This window comes from Engystomops pustulosus, chromosome 11 (assembly GCF_040894005.1).
Source record: "Engystomops pustulosus chromosome 11, aEngPut4.maternal, whole genome shotgun sequence".
NCBI classification, from domain to species: Eukaryota; Metazoa; Chordata; class Amphibia; order Anura; family Leptodactylidae; genus Engystomops; species Engystomops pustulosus.
Window position 1 is genome coordinate 40,673,736 of NC_092421.1, and position 19,114 is coordinate 40,692,849.

The window sequence follows — 19,114 nt, forward strand, 5'->3', positions numbered from 1 at the left end:
ACAAATGATGTGTCCCACAAACCCCCCATTACCTCCAAAGCAGTGGATGTCATCCATAGCCTCCCCTGCCTCACAAAATTAATATTCCACGCCAGCCCTTTAGCACGGATGCCACCCCAGCAATGGATTTTCCCCAACCAGCCCCTCTCATCAATTGATGTTTTCCCAGCCACACCCCCAGCTATTGATGTCCTTCACATGCACACCGCCAGCTATTGATGTGGCCCCCTCCCCGAGCTATTGATATCCCCCACAAGCTCCTCCCCCAGAAATTAATGTTTCCATTAGCTCCCCAGTAATGGATTCCCCCGACAATGGATAATATCCCCCACATAAATTAATATACCCCCCCCCCCCTTGAGAAATGGTACATATACCCACTAAAATTAAATTATTGTCCCCATAGCTTTCCAGAAATGATGACCCGGTCATTTAATGTCCCCCATCCCTGTCCCCCGAGCAAATTGGGAACCCCCCTAGCAACTTCCTACACTGTGAATTAAAAACAAAAACAACTTAATGCTCACCTGTCTTCGTCTTGCCTCTCTCCTCTTCTCGCTGTGCGGGAATGAGTCGCGGTGACGTCATCACACCGCGTCTCCGGCTCCCAGCATTGTAGTCAGCTGGTAGAAGCAGGAGACGCGGTTTAATGACGTCACCATGTCTCCTGCTATGTGTAGTGAAGGACGGAGCTTAAAGCTCCATACTCCACTGCAGCACTCGCCTCTATCTGTGTCCGGAAGGGACGCAGATAGAAGTAGGAGAGGGGTGAGGACCCGGACAGTGGGACAAGAGTCCCGCTGATCTGGGGCACAGGCCAAAAGATCCGGGGCACGAGCCCCGGATCTTTTAGCCTAGCGACGCCCCTGGTGGACACCATACAACTTTAGTTTAGACAGGCTTCTAATAAGTTTCCCCACAGAAGACGCGTATTCCATTACCTAGTTCCTGCTGTTAAAATGTCGTCTTACAAATGGCGAATAATTATTCAAATTTGTGCTACTATTTAATTCTTAATTTTTTTAATTAAAAAATGTTGATTCCTGCCACGTATTGAGTACAAAACAGGAGTTGTGTGTGATGGTTTATCGTTTGTAGTCAGCTTTCGGGGGCACATAAATGGACTGCTCTGTAAATCTTGTGGCTTTAACTTATAGGGGTTTTCCCAGGAAATAAGTTAGGCCCTATCGACAGGCATCTCCGTCCGCTCCATAGAGATGAATATCGTAGAATTCCAAGGATCAGCAAGTTAGGCCCTATCCATAATCAGCCAACATAAGGTTTCTAGGGTCATCCAGCCTGGTGATAACATAGAAGATAATTCTGACATGCTGACACACTTGCTATGTACTGCTCAGTAATGGAAAACTCCTGTAATATAAGATAAATAATGATTGCAAAGTATATTTTACACAACTTCACTACATGCTCTTGTCTTAGGAGGAGATTGCTAAGTACGACAAGATATGTGAAGAGTCTTACACACAGTCCAAAGACAAGAAGATACTTAACATAAAGCACTGGTTGGACTCTCCTTGGCCTGGTAGGAAAACCTCTAGAACCAGACCCGTGTAGTAACAAAGGTTATAGCTTTGCTGAATATTCACTCTTTATACTGCAGGTTTTTTCACATTGGAGGGAGAACCGAAAAGCATGACATGTCCCCCCACTGGGATCCCTGAGGATATGCTTTCCCACATCGGAAACATAGCCAGCTCGGTGCCCGTGGAGAATTTTAAAATCCATTCAGGTAAGCTGGCATGAAAAATATTATTTTCTTTGTTGGAACTTTATATTATAGCATTAATGTAGCGTAGATTTTCTTAATTTGATGATTATACTATACCATACTAGATGTGGGTACAGGCAGTACATACATGTGGGTTCTGTGGATTTGTTCTTAAGTTGAATTTGTATGCAAGTCAGAACTGTATATTTTATAATTGTAACTCCAGACAATTTTTTTTTTAAACTCTGTGACAATCGGATTTTAAAACCTTTGACTTGTCATAACCTTTTGGTTGTCATAAGGATTAATAATAAATCTTAATTGCAGACACATTTGGTAACTATTACAGCTGATCATTGTTGCCTGGGACTAAAATACAGTAAATTACCAACATCCAGAGGTCCGTTTAGGATTTTCTTAGCTTGATGATGATAATAATACTATACCATACTAGATGTGGTACAGCTGAGTACTGCTCTTAGTGTATGTTGAAACAAAGGATTTTTCCACATCTCCATTTTTCCAATATGTGGAAAAATCAATCTATCAATGAATGCAATTGAGGGCACTTTTTTGTCTTCCGTAAAAAATAGGCTACGTAAGCTTAATTTCAAGCCGGTCAATGCCCCTAAAATGCAGGTAAATTTTAACACAGATTTCCAGCTGAAATCCATGTCAAATAACGCCATGTGGACAGAATAATACGCACGTTGCAGTTTTCTGTTGTGCGGTGCTTTTTACAGTTTTTTTAAAGCATTTAATTGGAGTGGACATTATTCCATTTTATTAGATTTTAGAAGTTTTGACTCCCTTGTTACAGTGTAGTAAAAAAAAAAAAATGAAATAAAATCTGTGCTCACATTTTAGAGGGGATGTCCTCAGGCGTACGAAGTAATAGACTGGAAATCACCCTACATGATTATTTAATGGAATAGTTGCCTTTTGCTATTAATTATGAACGGTGTAAGGTTTATGAACCTTTTAACAGCTGTGGCCTTTTACCAGTGGTGAGGGCTAATTTATACGCCTATCCTAGTGCTCTGAACACAGGGTTTGAGGTTTATTAGAGAATGAAGTAGTCAGCAATATCAATTTGTGGTCCAGCTTCCTCAGTATACAGTCTTCCTGCTTCAATCCCTGTAAAAATATGCAAATAAATGGTTTTTGGATATGAAATGGCCGTGAGTTACTGGATGTCCAACGGCTGGGATAATGTGACTCCTGTGGTAATGAATGACTCGATAGTTCATGTCTGACCCCCACTGCTGCCAGAGTTCAGGGTGGTCATATCCAAGGACAGCTATCTTGTTTCTAAGTTGCCAATGTTACCTATTGTTTTTTCTCAATAACATGCAAATGAAGAAATGTATAGAGATTGTAGATTAAATTAATATGAATGTCCAGACGGGAATACCACATAAAGTATTGGTTATCCCCTTTTGCTTTGTCTCCTTGTGTTTTGAGCCACTCTGTGACAGCTACCCTAGAACACATAGAAAGGATATTTTAGTGAAATGATTCCTGGGGTAGCCAAATGTGACTTAGAAGTGCTGAATACCTTGCCAATGGTCTGAAACAATTCTGGGATCCTGCCAACATCCCTTCTGTGGCTCAACTTGATTGTTACTGCTTCTTTCAAATGAGTGACAAACAATAATGTACTATAAAAGAGATAGATGTTGTGGTACATGCAATATGTATGTCCTACCTATGGTATTTATAACATTGTTGTAGGTGGCTTATACAATAGAAACCAGAAGATTACATATACTTCACAAAAATACACAGGGACTGTCCCAAATTATTTGCATAGAAATCCAAGTGTATACAAACATTTGACTTTGCAAAAAGTAATAGAAATGCCTTCAGAATTCGATCTAACTTATACAGTACAGACCAAAAGTTTGGACACACATTCTCATTCAAAGAGCTTTCAGTATTTCTATGACTATAAAAATTGTAGATTCTCATTTAAGGTATCAAAACTATGAATTAACACATGTGGAATTATATACTTAACATAAACGTGTGAACCAACTGAAAATATGTAATATATTCTAGGTTCTTCAAAGTAGCCACCTTTTGCTTAAATTACTGCTTTGCACACTCTTGGCCTTGATGCGCTTCAAGAGGTAGTCACCAGAAAAGGTTTAATAAGTGGGATTTCCACCACGTTCCCATGACGGCCCCCACCTGGAGGATAATCCTTATATCTTGTAGGGACAGGAAGTTACAAGAGTTTAAAAGGCTCCTCCCTAGAACTCAACACCAGTGTCTTCCTGTCCCTATGGGATATTAGTTGCAAGAGGTTCTCCGTTATGGAGAACTAGTGTTTTTATTTTCTTTTTCTTTATTTTTTTGGGGTTTCTTTTTTAATTCCAGTCCGCTCCCACACTTATCAATAGTGTCGGGAAAGGAAACAAACCCTACGTTTCCCCCAACACCTTCCCCTGCTCGGCCCCATCCAGCGGTCCCGCGAGACTGATGCTGGGACCGACGGAGGGAAAAATTCATGAAGGACGATGGTTCTTCCGTGAAGGGGTGGTTAACTGCTCGGGCCGGCGGGCTGATCCTGTTCCTCGGCTCCGGGTTATTTGACTTAGGCCGCACCTGACACCGGCATCAGTGAGAAGAGTAATGAGCGGTCTGAGGTCCGTCGCGTCACCCAGATGACTTCCGGTAAGCCTACTCCACCGCTCTGGTTCCCTCCACCTAGGCTGTGCCTGGTACTGGCATTTGCAAACCGGGTAGCAGCGGATCACAGGTGTGGCGTGAAGCCGACTTCTGACTCGTCATGAGAAGCAACTTCTGCTCCAGCGGTCAAGCGAAACCCCTATCCATCCAGGTAACACTTCGAGGCCTCTCCGGAAGAGGGGGGAGGAGCCGAAATGTATATGAACGCCGAGCCTCATGGAAAAGGCGCCCGGGAACGGCATACGTCATCCACATGACAGACGAAGCAATTAGCATGCTCCAAAAAGAAAGGGTTTCTGGTTAAAAACCCCCCACCCCTCAAGAAGCCCCTTTTTCCCTTTCGTCCCTCTAGGGAAAACAAAACTCTATTCAGGGGCAAGGGAAAGACGGGTAGATAGAGCTACGCAAGAGGCGTAGCTCCAAAGACAGAAAAGACAGCGACCTACAGGTGGGGGATGGGGAGACTTAATTTGGCGCCAAATGGGAGGGAATTTCCCTGAGTCCTTGGGTTCTGCAGGTTACAGGATAGAATTTCTCCACTTACCCCCATTCTGGCCGAATGCAGGGACCGTTGTGTCATCAGAACATACATCAGTTAAAGCTTACAGCTTGGATCCTAAAAGGACATTCTTAACAGCCAAAGGCTTATCCAGCGAAGTATTCGACACCATCAAAGGAAGCAGGAAACCTGTAACCAATGCCATCTATCTAAAGATCTAGAAAAAATTCTCCACTTGATGCAGGAATCACCCTCCCTCTCAGGGCGCTCCAAATTTAGCACAAATTCTAGATTTCTTACAATCAGGGTTTTCTCTGGGTCTCAGACCCAGTACCTTCAAGGTCCAAATTGCCTCAAGTGTTTTCCTTGACTTTCCCTTCCCAGACCACCAGTGGGTAAAGAGGTTCATTAAATTTTAAAGGCTGTTCTCGTATCAGACCATACATAAAAAACCAGGTACCCCCTTGGGATCTTTCCTTAGTTCTAAATCATATCACAGGGCGATTAGGTGAAATTCAGGCCCTCTCCTTTAAAGACCCTTTTTAAAGAATTCTAGATGATAGAATAGTCCTTAAATTAGATCCCCTATTTCTTCCCAAAGTAGTCTGACTTTCACTCGAGACAAGAAATTGTTCTTGCCTCCTGTTCAGACCCTAAAACAGATTGTGAGAAAATATGGCAAAGCCTAGATGTTAGAAGTTGTGTGCTTCTTTACCTAGAAGCTACACAAGGCTGGAGGAAAGACCCAAACTTATTGATTAATTTCGCAGGAAAAAAACAAAGGGGGCAAAGCCTCTAAAGCAACTTTGGCTAGATGGATAAAATCTGCTATCATTCTCTGCTACAAGTCCGCAAACACTTCCCTTCCGGAAAACATTAAAGCCCATTCCACCAGAGCTATGGCGGCCAGAATAAAGAGCTGCATTTCTAGTCCAGATCTGCCATGCAGAAACATGATCAAGTTCCTCAACATAAAATATGTTAAATATGGAATTAGCCTTACTGATAATTCGGTTTCCACTTGTGTCCATGGCGGCCCCCCATTATTTCCCTCCCTTCCTTCTTTCTTGGTAATGAGTCCAAATTTTCTATACACTTGCATCCTTCTGGGTGGTACTTTGTTAGACACTGGTGTTGGGTGCTAGGGAGGAGCCTTTTAAACTCTTGTAACTTCCTGTCCCTGCAGGATATAAGGAATATCCTCCAGGTGGGGGCTGTCATGGTCACTAGTGGAAACCGACTTGTGATATATAGTACATATTTTTGAACCATAAGATGCACCCCAGATTTGAACATCTAAAAAAAAAAAAAAAAAGGAAAAATATATGTGACACCCATTTGGTGGTCACCAACATCTCTGTAATAGCTCCACTACATTTACTCAGACATCTCTTCTATATAAATTCACACAGCTCTGCTACATATATAGATAAAACCTTGTTACATGCAATCCCCCAACACACCATCAACTTTCAACCCTTTATAATGAATGACTCTGGACCCTGAGGGTGCGTTTAGATGTGGTGTTTTGGTGATGCGTTTTTAAACACAGATGTGTTTTACATATTGCCATGCAATTGGCTGCTTTTGAAGCGTTCTTCATTGCTGGAACTGTAGGCATCTGTAAAAATGTTAAAACACCTCCAGGCTGTGTAAGGGCTATTTGACCAAGAAGGAGAGTGATGGGGCGCTACTCCAGATGACCTGGCCTCCGCAGTCGCCAGAACTGAACCCAATCGAGATCGAAGGCAAAAGGGCAAACAAGTGCTAAGCATCTCTGGGAACTTCTTCAAGACTGTTCAAGAACATTTCAGGTGACTACCTCTTGAAGATCATCAGGAGAATGCGCAAAGCCGTAATCAAAGCAAAAGGTGGTTTCTTTGAAGAACCTAGGTTATAAGACATTTTCAGTTGTTGCACACGTTTTTGTTAAAAATATAATTCTACATGTGTTAATTCATAGTTTTGATGCCTTCAGTGTGAATCTACAATTTTTATCGTTATGAAAATACAGAAAACTCTTTGAATGACAAGTTGTGTCCAAACTTTTGCCCTGTTTTGTGTACCCTGTGCTGTGACCTATGTATGTAAACTACTTGGTTTTACACTAATATGGGAATTTTACACTATATGGGAATTTTTATGGACAATGTTAAAGGGGTTGGCAACTAAACTTTAACTGGGAAAAGTCACCCATATTGTACTTCCCAAGACAAGATTCTTAAAAATAACTTCACCTGTCTGCAGTGCTTTCTGCCCCTCCCCCTCCATTACAAGACAAGCTCACACACAGACACTTCCTGCTGGTAAGCAGCATGTAGAGACTTACTGTACGAGCTGTAATTTAGATAAGGCACTATGTAGTAGATGTAGTAGAGCTGAAGTGTGTCATTGTTTATATCCATCTCATAAATCCCATCATCTCTCATCTCTAATTTTTTGTGTGTCAGATACTAATATAAATGCATGCGTGTGTATATTTAGATATAAAATGCACGTGTGTGTGTGTATGTATATGTATATATATATATATATATATATATATATATATAATATACACTCTCACCGGCCACTTTATTAGGTACACCTGTCCAACTGCTCGTTAACACTTAATTTCTAATCAGCCAATCACATGGCGGCAACTCAGTGCATTTAGGCATGTAGACATGGTCAAGACAATCTCCTGCAGTTCAAACCGAGCATCAGAAAGGGGAAGAAAGGTGATTTGAGTGCCTTTGAACGTGGCATGGTTGTTGGTGCCAGAAGGGCTGGTCTGAGTATTTCAGAAACTGCTGATCTACTGGGATTTTCACGCACAACCATCTCTAGGGTTTACAGAGAATGGTCCGAAAAAGAAAAAACATCCAGTGAGCGGCAGCTCTGTGAGCGGAAATGCCTTGTTGATGCCAGAGGTCACAGGAGAATGGGCAGACTGGTTCGAGCTGATAGAAAGGCAACAGTGACTCAAATCGCCACCCGTTACAACCAAGGTAGGCAGAAGAGCTTCTCTGAACGCACAGTACGTCGAACTTTGAGGCAGATGGGCTACAGCAGCAGACGACCACACCGGGTGCCACTCCTTTCAGCTAAGAACAGGAAACTGAGGCTACAATTTGCACAAGCTCTTTGAAATTGGACAGTAGAAGATTGGAAAAACGTTGCCTGGTCTGATGAGTCTCGATTTCTGCTGCGACATTTGGATGGTAGGGTCAGAATTTGGCGTCAACAACATGAAAGCATGGATCCATCCTGCCTTGTATCAACAGTTCAGGCTGGTGGTGGTGGTGTCATGGTGTGGGGAATATTTTCTTGGCACTCTTTGGGCCCTTTGGTACCAATTGAGAATCGTTGCAATGCCACAGCCTACCTGAGTATTGTTGCTGACCATGTCCATCCCTTTATGACCACATTGTACCCAACATCTGATGGCCACTTTCAGCAGTATAATGCGCCATGTCATAAAGCTGGAATCATCTCAGACTGGTTTCTTGAACATGACAATGAGTTCACTGTACTCAAATGGCCACCACAGTCACCAGATCTCAATCCAATAGAGCATCTTTGGGATGTGGTGGAGCGGGAGATTCGCATCATGGATGTGCAGCTGACAAATCTGCGGCAACTGTGTGATGCCATCATGTCAATATGGACCAAAATCTCTGAGGAATGCTTCCAACACCTTGTTGAATCTATGCCACGAAGAATTGAGGTAGTTCTGAAGGCAAAAGGGGGTCCAACCCGTTACTTGCATGGTGTACCTAATAAAGTGGCCGGTGAGTGTGTGTATATATACAACATATAAACTCGTGTATAAGCCGAGTTTTTCAGCACAAAAAAATGTGCTGAAAAACCTCAACTCGGCTTATGCAAAAGTCAATAAAAAAATAAACATACATACTTACCTTCCAGAGCCCCGATGTCGGAGCGGCTCCTCTTCTGTCTTCTCCGCAATGCCCCGGTCCCTGTGGCTCCTCTTCTGTCTGCTGTAAAAGCCGGCAGAGATGCGGTCATGTGCTCTCCCGGCTGGCGCATACTATGCCGTCATCAGCGGCTGCATCATAGTATGCGCCGGCTGGTAGAGTGCCGCGGGGACCAGAGCATCACACAGAAGACATAAGAGGAGCCACACCGAACATTGGGACCACCCAAAGGTACATGAGTATAAGTTTTTTTTTTTTTTTTATGCTGGGCAAACTGGGGGCTGATTACTTAAGGAGGCTGGCTGTATACTACAGGGGATGGTTGTATACTACCGGTGGCTGGCTGGCTACTAACGGGTCCTGGCTGGCTGTATACTACAAGGGGGTGGCTTGCTATATACTGGGGGGGCTGTGACAAATGCATTTCGCACCTTCGGCTTATACTCGAGTCAATACGTTTTCCCAGTTTTTGGTGGTAAAATTAGGGGCTTATTCTCGATATATACATTATATACAGGGTGTTTGTGTGTGTGTGTATATGTATGTATATATAGCATGTATGTATATGATGTTTATGTACCTATGTAGGTATGAATGTGTAGACACGTATAAATGTGTGTGTATTAATATGTATTTTTTAAGAGGAAGGGGGCACCATTAAAAGGTCTGCTATAAGCCCCTGTCCCCGCCCACACTGTGGAATTTTATGCGGATTAAAACTAAATTATAGGTGGTAAAATGGCAAAACTGAGTCCAATTTTAAACATCACCAGGAGAATAAATTTTGAGAACTTTATTTCATGGGCAAACTCCTTTAACCTGGTATCTGCAGGTCTTGTGACCAACCAGTAGCAGGACTTTCTGGACTTCCTTTGTCCTGTGTCTTGCTGGCTTCCGTTGGATGAAGGGAGCCATGCAGTCATTACTATCTTAGGATCACCCCTCCAATCACTGATATGGGAGTGGTTACCACAGAGGGGCATGAGTGTTTGGCCGCCTCCATCTAACAGATTCCAGCAGGATACGGGACATCAAAGGAATTACCGGAGACCTGCTGTTAGTGGATCGTGTGACCTCTGGCCCCCAGACTTTATGGAAACCTAACGAGGGTATCTATTACGTGGGTAGCCCCATTAGGGTCCTACCCCACTAGAGTTTCTTATTAGTGACCTTGTCCCTGGCCAGTCTAGTCTAGGGACAGGGGCACTCATTTATGTCTAGCAGCTGCCCTTGGAAGTCTGTCTTTATGTGAAATTCATTACATATGTCTGCAGCATTATATTTTTACTTTTTACAATAACTTAATCTTGTCTTTCAGGACTCTCCAGAATTTTGAAGGGAAGATTGGAAATGACAAAGAATTGTTTAGTAGATTGGGCTTTAGCTGAATACATGGCATTTGGTTCATTGTTAAAAGAAGGGATTCATGTCCGACTAAGTGGCCAAGATGTGGAGAGGGGCACCTTTAGGTGGGTGGTGCTTTTTAAATCTTTTTTTCTTTTTTGCCTTCTTAAACAAAAGTAGCTTTAATGTTTACATCAATATATGATCATGTATACAGATACGTCCATGCAACATATGCAGTTATTTTATGATCAAGCATACTGATATTCACCTTCTTCAGAACACTTTCCATATACTTTATGTAAATACTATGGGTTAAATATAGAGATCTTATAATGAGGAATTACCCTCTACTAAAATACTATCACTCAGGCTTCCAGTGTTGTCCCCATGCCCTGCTCGGCATCGTGCAGAATAAGAACATTAGGGGACATTTATCAGGGCTTATTTTCTGGCAATTTATAGCAAACAAGTAGTCATGAGGAGGAGGTGGGCTGGCCCACTCGCTACAGCCGAACCTTGACCCTAGGCCAGAAATAGGAACAGCTGATTAGGTTGGTCAACATATTACAGCAAATACTCGACCGTGGAGATTTACAATGTATATGCATATTTCTTTTATACTATGCTCTAGCTACATTATTTTTATATATTTTGAGTCATGTTGGTTAGATATAATCATTTCTTGCTGCCCGGTCTTTGGAGAGCCATAGTCTCATTTCCATCACAGTAAACTCTTTGGAAGATACTCATTATTCACACATGCTTTGTGCCTGGCCATAAGCTTCCCCTACAGTATTCTCTGCATCCACATGGGCGGCTGCAGAGTCGCTCCGCACCTTTAACCCCTTTTATTTTTCTCACTTTGAGGTTATAAATGACAAGTCCATTCAGGTTTATCTTGACTTAACCCTGTAGCAGTCCGCCTGTCTTTAATTATGCCGGTAACCGACACGTGTTTGAGAGGGCAATTTGTCCGTGACACACATTACAGCGGAGGAGTGGGCATCACTTTCACTCTGTTTGACACTGGCAGCTACAGAGCAAGTAATACACATAATAGGTATTATCAGTGTAATAGTCCATTTTGCCCGGGTGCTTGCGGAGCTGAACATATTGGTGTGATTCAGTCAGTTAGTCTCACTCATTACTCAGGGAGTTAATGGATTACAGTAATTGCTTCAGTCATCTCTGTTTTCATAATGTGCCTCAGCCTCCCATTTTAATGCTGATTAATGAACCCTCCAAGCTCTGCAGAGAGGAGGTGGAGCGGAAATCCATCCCTACCAGGCACTTGAAAAGGCCATGCAATATGGTTTGAATATTGGAGTACTGGTTAATGAAATACCAGCTTCTCCCAGCTTATTACATTCACTAGGCTTATTATTAATGGAAAAGACCAAGACGCAAGCATTGCAGCCAATGACACACAATACAGAGTTCAGATGTATAAAGGTCACAGAATCGTCTACTCTTCTAATAAATTTGTTTGGACGTGACGTCACCGGCCTAGGATCACTGCTGATCGTTGAAGGTACCTAGGGTGGGACCAACACCAGTCTGTTAGAAACACTATCCATATATTAATCCCAGGAAAAGCTTACTAAAGGAATATTAAAATCTAAGGGATGTTTGGCAGCCGGTCCTACTTAAGTACGTTCAAGAATTGATTGGAAGTGTCTCTCCGTTATTTGTGGATTACCAGGTTATTTATTTAGGTCTTAAGTGGACCAAATTAAGAGACCACGTGTAAAAGAAAATCCAGTGATCAATAAGTAAATCATTAACTTATCAGTCACATGGAAATAACATTTAGCTCTTAGAGATGAAGGTCCATATACGGTGTGTCCCATGAAGGCAAGTTCTTGTGCAATAATTCCTCCCATGAAATAAAATTAAAAAAAGAAGACCTGACTCCAGAATTTTACCCCTCACAGGTTTGATGCCTGCTGGTAAAGGGTTAACGGTACCTTAATTAAAGCCATTCTGATGTCACGTTTTCTCCAGGCCACCGGTGAACCACACCTCCTTCTTGTGACTGACAGCTCAGTGTCTCTTCAAATCTTGGCTAAGCAGACAGGAAGTCATCTCCATGTCCACTTCCTGTCCTTGCCTGAATACTGTCTGTCTCACTGTATGGTGAATTTAGTAGTGCGCACTGTGTGGCTCTCTGTGATGGCAGATTGTCTCAACATTTCATGGGCCACCATAGAAAAAGGAAGAAATATTTTAGTGGTGGGAGGAGGCAGATTTAAGCTGCAGTATTTTAATCCATGACCACATATTTTGATAATAACCAGGTCCTCTCATGTAGTTTTGGGCTAATTCCAAACCTTTTTTTCAGAATCATACTTACTCACGAAGGGAGATCTTGCATGGATCCCCAGATCCTGGAAGATTGACAGTCATGTTATATTTCTTGCACTTTCTGATAATTTACACCAGCAGTTGTTGCTTTCTCACAAAGCTGCTGCCTAATGTCCTGTAAGCCATCCCAGCCTTGTGCAGGTCTATAAATTATGTCGCTGGTGCTCTTAGATACCTCTTAGATAAAGCTGCTGCCTGTAGCATACCTGCCATATGCCCCCCCCCCCTACTCTTTATAATACTGTGGCCATGTTCTTTCATATTAAAGGAAATCTGCCGTAAAAATTTATCATGGTAAACAAGGGGCACTTGCCCAAAGATCCAGGCACCGTGTTTGGGGTAATCTACTTATACTTGTTATCCATGTCCGCCTTCCTTCTAAAATCAACCTGTTAACTTTATGCTAATGAGCCATAAGAGCTCTGGGTGTGTTATCAGAGCACATCTGTGCTGCAGCTTCACAAGCTGTTGCACTGTGCAGGAGCCCTTCCACTTTGTGCTGAAACTTCCTCTGCTGCAGTGAGATTATATAAGGCAGAGGAACAGAGAAGTGCTGTTGGAGAAGAGAGAGAGAGACAGTCTGAAGCTATATTCCTGTGAAGCTACAGTATGGAGGGGCTCTCGTAATACCCTCCAGAGGCCTTCATGCTTATTGGCATAATGTTAATAGTCGATTTCAGAATGATGGAGGCCATGGTTAAGAAATATAAGAAGATTACCGCTGTCACAGTGCCTGGATCTATAATTAAGTGTCTGATGGATTTTGATGGTAGATTTACTTGAAATCTAAATTGGTAATAAATAATTTGTAAATAATTCAATATTAAATAATTACTGGTATTCTATTGTTTTTTTTTTTTTTAAATGGCTTGAACAGATCACCAGACTGTCAGTATAATACATAGTCAAAACTACAGATTTATACTACAAATTTGTAGAGTTTTTCATTTTCATCATTGCATGAAATAAAATAAATATTTCAACCTATGCAGCTTTTTACAAAGGAGTCCCAGCTATTAATGCTTAACAATACAAAATATTTACACATTCATAAACAGAGAGAAATTTTCAGTCATCGATGCTAATAAGCAACGTGGTGAACAATGTAATGGACATTTTTTATTATAATATATTTCTCTCTGCTAATCATCTTCAACTTCTTCTCCATGTAGTTCAGATATAATAATTCCTCCCCCCCCCCCCCGAAAAGAGAAAAGAAAGAAAAAAGAAGAAAAAAAGAGAAAAGGCCTTCCCCCCCTTAATCACACCACTTATCCCAACTTTTTGTTCTATTGTTACCCAGCATTTTATTCTGAGCCCAAATGTACTCAGAGATTATACCAAGATTCTAATTTTGGGTAATCTTTAGTGCCTGGGCATAGCCAGACTAGATGTATAAAATCTGCCTCTTCTATCTGGCTTTTCCAACACCTGGAGCTCTCCCTAATCCTCATTTTGTGCAGCACTAAAGGTGTATAATATAATTGGTGTATAAAAAAAAAATGGATCAACCTATGGTTCCATCGCCGCCGGCTGTCACGCGACAGAAATGCCGAGACCCCTAATTTTACCACCAAAAACTGGGAAAAACTATTGACTCAAGTATAAGCCGAGGGGTGGGAAATGCATTGGTGACAGCCCCTCCCCCCCAGTATATGGCCAGCAAGCCTCCAGTAGTATATAGTCAGCCATCTCCCAGTAGTATACAGCCTGCCAGCCCCTAGCAGTATACAGCCTGCCAGCCCCTAGTAGTATACAGCCTGCCAGCCCCCAGGTAGTATACAGCCTGCCAGCCCCCAGGTAGTATACAGCCTGCCAGCCCCCAGGTAGTATACAGCCTGCCAGCCCCCAGGTAGTATACAGCCTGCCAGCCCCCAGGTAGTATACAGCCTGCCAGCCCCCAGGTAGTATACAGCCTGCCAGCCCCCAGGTAGTATACAGCCTGCCAGCCCCCAGGTAGTATACAGCCTGCCAGCCCCCAGGTAGTATACAGCCTGCCAGCCCCCAGGTAGTATACAGCCTGCCAGCCCCCAGGTAGTATACAGCCTGCCAGCCCCCAGGTAGTATACAGCCTGCCCGAGTATATACGGTAAACCAAAGTGGGGTTTCCTTTATGTATCCCTGTAACTGCAGTGTTTTCCTAAAACCTTCCAGGCCTTTACCAGCGTTTTACCTAGAATCCAATTCTTATATGGCACGCCTTTCAAGAGGGAGCTTTCCAATAATTCTAATATTGACTCCACTTTCCACTGTCAGCTGAATCACTTTTATAAAGAGATAATTGTCCTTCCATCTCACCAGTCTTCCGATCTGAGCAGATAAATTATACCCCTGAAAAAATGGTAATCCGAATCCTCTTCCCCAATAGGCCTATATAAGCATCCCATCTTCATTCTCACCTTTTCCTCCACTTGATCAGTTTATTCAATATTGATTCTATCAGTTTGAAAAAGGAAGCATCAGTCCAGATAGGGGCAGAGGACAAGACATACAGGATTTGGGGAAGAAGCACCATCTTAATAAGCCCTATTTTATCTGCTTTAGACAAGAGCAGTCCGTTCCAGCTATGTATTTTGCTCTTCAGGTTTTTAATTAAAGGTCCAAGGTTTAGACGCTGAAAGTCTTGGATTTTGTTAGAAACTTCAATGCTCAGATATTTAAAGAGGTTATCTGGGTATAAAAATTTACTTAGGGCCGGGCTGGGGTGGGCTATTTTAAAATAATCGTGTACTTACCCCGTCCGGTGCTGCTGATGTCCCGTGCCACGGTCTGTCCCATCTGTGCGCTGGTTTGTTTACAAGGGTGCACAGGGAGATTCCTGCCGGCCGGAAGCTCACATCCGACACCATCTCCCAGCGCTTACAACGCTGAGAGATAAAGGCGGATGGGAGGAGACGGCCATGTCGCCGGAAGCTCCTTGTGCGCGGCTTCTGTGTCCCTGTAAACAAACAGGGGCACGGATCAAACGGACCGCGGCGTGGGACATTGGAGGCTCCGGAGGAGGTAAGTACACGTTTATTAATTTTAAATAGCCCGCCCCAGCCAGACCATAAGTAACTTTTTATAACTGGATAACCCCTTTAAACTCGTCTACACACGCGAGACCCCCTTGCTCTATGATCCATTCTTTTACTTCAATATCTAAGGGCATTATATTGGATTTACCCCAATTAACCCTAAGGCCAGTTATGTCCCCAAATTCTTCCACCATTTGTATTGTTTTAGGGATGGTATCAGGAGAGTTACGGAGATGCAGCACCACGTTGTTTGCATAGACATATTTTGTCTTTGACGCCACCACATCCCCGTCTTCAATATATGCTGAATTTCTTTTTTTATTTGCCAATGGCTCCAAATATAAAGCAAACAGGAGGGGAAATAGAGGGCACCCCTTCCTGGTGCCTCGGGTTAGATTAAAAGGTTCGGATTCCTTATCTCCAGCTCTAACTCTGGCCCTCGGAGCATCATACATGCCTTTCAAAATATTAATAAATGAATCTCCCATCCCAAACCTTCACTCCACCCTGTCGAACCGTTTAATAGCATCAATCAACAGGATAGAGTGGAGCCCCCCCCCCCCTCTCCTAGTTCGACAGCCATATTGAACCTCTGTATCCAGTCCCATGTCCCACAGCCTGGAATAAAGCCGTTCTGATCAGCATGTATCATTTCAGGAATTACCTTCTTTAGGTTTTGCTAAGATCTTGAGCTCTGTATTGAGTAAAGAAATGGGACGATATGAGACCGCATCCAGGGGGTCCTTATTCTTTTTCAAAATCCAAACAATACCAGCCTCGGACATCACATGTCTTTCCCAAATGAATCCAAGGCCATTTTTAGTTCCTCTTGTGTGATAGGAGCACCCAATGTTTAAAAAAGAAGGAAAGTAAGACCGCAATCAAAAATCTGCACATGAGTTCAAAGTAGTTGGGTGCTCGCAGCCAAAGGTTCTGGTACCTTAACCTGTAGTCTAGGACATCGATGGAGGAAGCCACAGCACGCCGGAAAATCCAAAGTATAAAGGCTTTATTTACATAGAAGCCTTACATAGATAGCCTTTATTTACATAGAAGCCGACGTTTCGATTCACAATGAATCTTTCTCAAGCTTTTATGCTTGAGAAAGATTCATTGTGAATCGAAACGTCGCGAATTCTATGCCTTCTATGTAAATAAAGCCTTTATACTTTGGATTTTCCGGCGTGCTGTGGCTTCCTCCATCGATGTCCTAGCACCCAATGTTTCCCTTTTTTTGATGACAGAACAGGGAACTGAACCCCATTAAGATGATGCTCCAATGAATCTTTATTAATCACCAGTTCTGCCTTGTATAGACTAGCATAGAAACCTTTCATAATATTCAAAATCTTATTGGGTCCCTTATAATGCTTCCCTCCTCTCCTTTAATAGCCGTGATTAAGTCCTTACTGTTATGATTTTGAATCCTGTTATCTAAATATTTTCTTGGTTTACCTCCCTCCGTGAACTGATCCTGCGCTCAGAAGAATGATTTGTGTTGTGCTTTATTAGTCATGAAAGTATTTAACTTACCCCTAACTGTTCTAACCCTAAGGCTACATTCACACGATGTATACAGCGGAATATACAGCGCACGGCTAGGACATGTCCTATCTTTCTACGGGCTACAGAGCGGTACAGTGCCGCACTTGTGCCGAGAGCCCATAGAAGTGTATACGGCGTATATACGTCGGCCGTATATATATATGTCCCCTATACATTCGTGTGAATGTAGCCTAACTCTGCTCTCCTCTGATGGATGGTCAATGAAGTCCTGCTCCGTGCCAGAAAGATCTTTGCCCAATTGATTTCCTTCCTGTCTAAACTGGGCTCTGGTCTGTTTAATATTTTGTCTATAGAGATCTTTAATAATTAACTTAAGGGAGTCCCAAATTGGATGAGATAACATTTATATCCCAAAACCATTGGATTTTATTCTCCATATCCATTTTAGGATGAAAGATTGTAATCCAATTGGGGTTCAGCTTCTGACATTCCTATCTTCTGACTTCCATATGATCAATACAGGGGCATGATCTGATATAGTTATATTTTCATATTTCATTTTGTGGATTAGATATGTCATAGATATTCCTATTCCTGAAAGAGTTTTGTATGTTTTACTCATACAAGAGAATACTCTCCAATGCCTGTATAGTTTCCTCCTTTGATCCTCTCACTGTGTAGTTCACAGCGCGCAGTTTGGTGGGTGTAGATTGCTTCACTCGTGGTCCGCTCTCCTTCCGAAGAATGGACCCAGAGCCCATAACGCTATAGCAATCCCTTGGATAAGATGGAGTCACGATGTCACCTTCTCCCGTGCACCTGCTCGGCTCGTGCTTTGTCGTTGTGCCTCTGGCACATATCCTTAGATATTTAAGTTCTGGGCGAATTTTGGTGCTTTTATGTCTGGTAGATTTACCTATTATTAGCTTCTTCTTGCCCTCAAATAATATGGCGCCTGTGTCGTTGGATGGGCACTGCGCATGTCCGGAGCCTAGTCACGTGTCCGTGACGTCAGTGGTCACCTGAGGGACCACATGATGGGCCGGTCATGACGCGTACGGCAATCCCTCCACGCACAGGTTAGCAATTAGAGGGGATAGGCGTTAACTTTCTTAGGGGCGATATCGCTCTATGCAGCTTCGTTAGGATTGGATAAATTTACCAGGGGTGTCGTATGAGCATGCGCAGACCGATTTGGAAGACGCCGCTATACATATGACTTGAACAGGATCGCGATGTGAGATGTATGTTATTGTATTACACATGCACATTGGATTTTATGACTTCACTGTAAAAGTATGAACCTGTTTGCTCTTTATAGATGCATATTTTGTATTTTGATGCATCCTGTTATTTATATACTATGGATCGTTTTATTCAACATTATGTACAACATGTCACTTAGCTCCAACTTATCTGTATTGATCACTTCCTATATAAACTTGTTGTATGCACTTAGATATTTGCTTGAGAAAGGCTTCAGATGAAGCTGAAACGTAGCAGCTTGGGATTAAACACCACTTGAATTATTCTACCATTTTGGAGTGCCGTTCGCTTTTGTTTTTCTATATCTGGAAGGACGTGGCTGTCCGGTTGTAGCGTGCATCCAGCCTTTACTCTATTGCAGTGCTGCTGAAGAAATCTTCTTTTTTCGTGTATATATATATATATATATATATATATATATTAAAAGATAGATAGATATATGTGTATGTTAATGTGAAAGGGGTTTAAGTGTCCCTGATTTTCTTTAAAACTAACATAGACTTAAGAAAAATATGCAGAAATGAATGGTACAGATGAAATATGTTCCTGTGTCCTTCCTGCTTTTCTTCCGCTACAAATCATCTTTCTGTCCTGTATCCACTGACATTACATATATAAGGGAGCATTATAAACTACCTAATGACTTAACTCTTTACAGTCTAATCATTCCAGAGAGCTGAATCATTGAGTGAAATATTCTCTAAGAATGTAAAGAATTAAACATTAGCCTCCTTATCTGTCTGAACTGGACAAACCCCAGAATGCTTTCAGA

At 42.4% G+C, this 19,114-nt stretch overlaps 1 protein-coding gene across 5 annotated transcripts in view; it reads left to right on the top strand.

Annotated features, from left to right (window-relative positions):
* OGDHL (oxoglutarate dehydrogenase L) overlaps positions 1 to 19,114 on the top strand; it is a 114,599-nt gene that overhangs the window by 76,654 nt on the left and 18,831 nt on the right. For all 5 annotated transcript variants that reach the window (XM_072130565.1, XM_072130567.1, XM_072130563.1 and 2 more), the window contains exons 13-15: positions 1,441 to 1,543; positions 1,622 to 1,750; positions 10,161 to 10,311. In XM_072130565.1, coding sequence (XP_071986666.1) covers positions 1,441 to 1,543; positions 1,622 to 1,750; positions 10,161 to 10,311 — 383 coding nt within the window. The remainder of the gene's footprint in view (positions 1 to 1,440; positions 1,544 to 1,621; positions 1,751 to 10,160; positions 10,312 to 19,114) is intronic.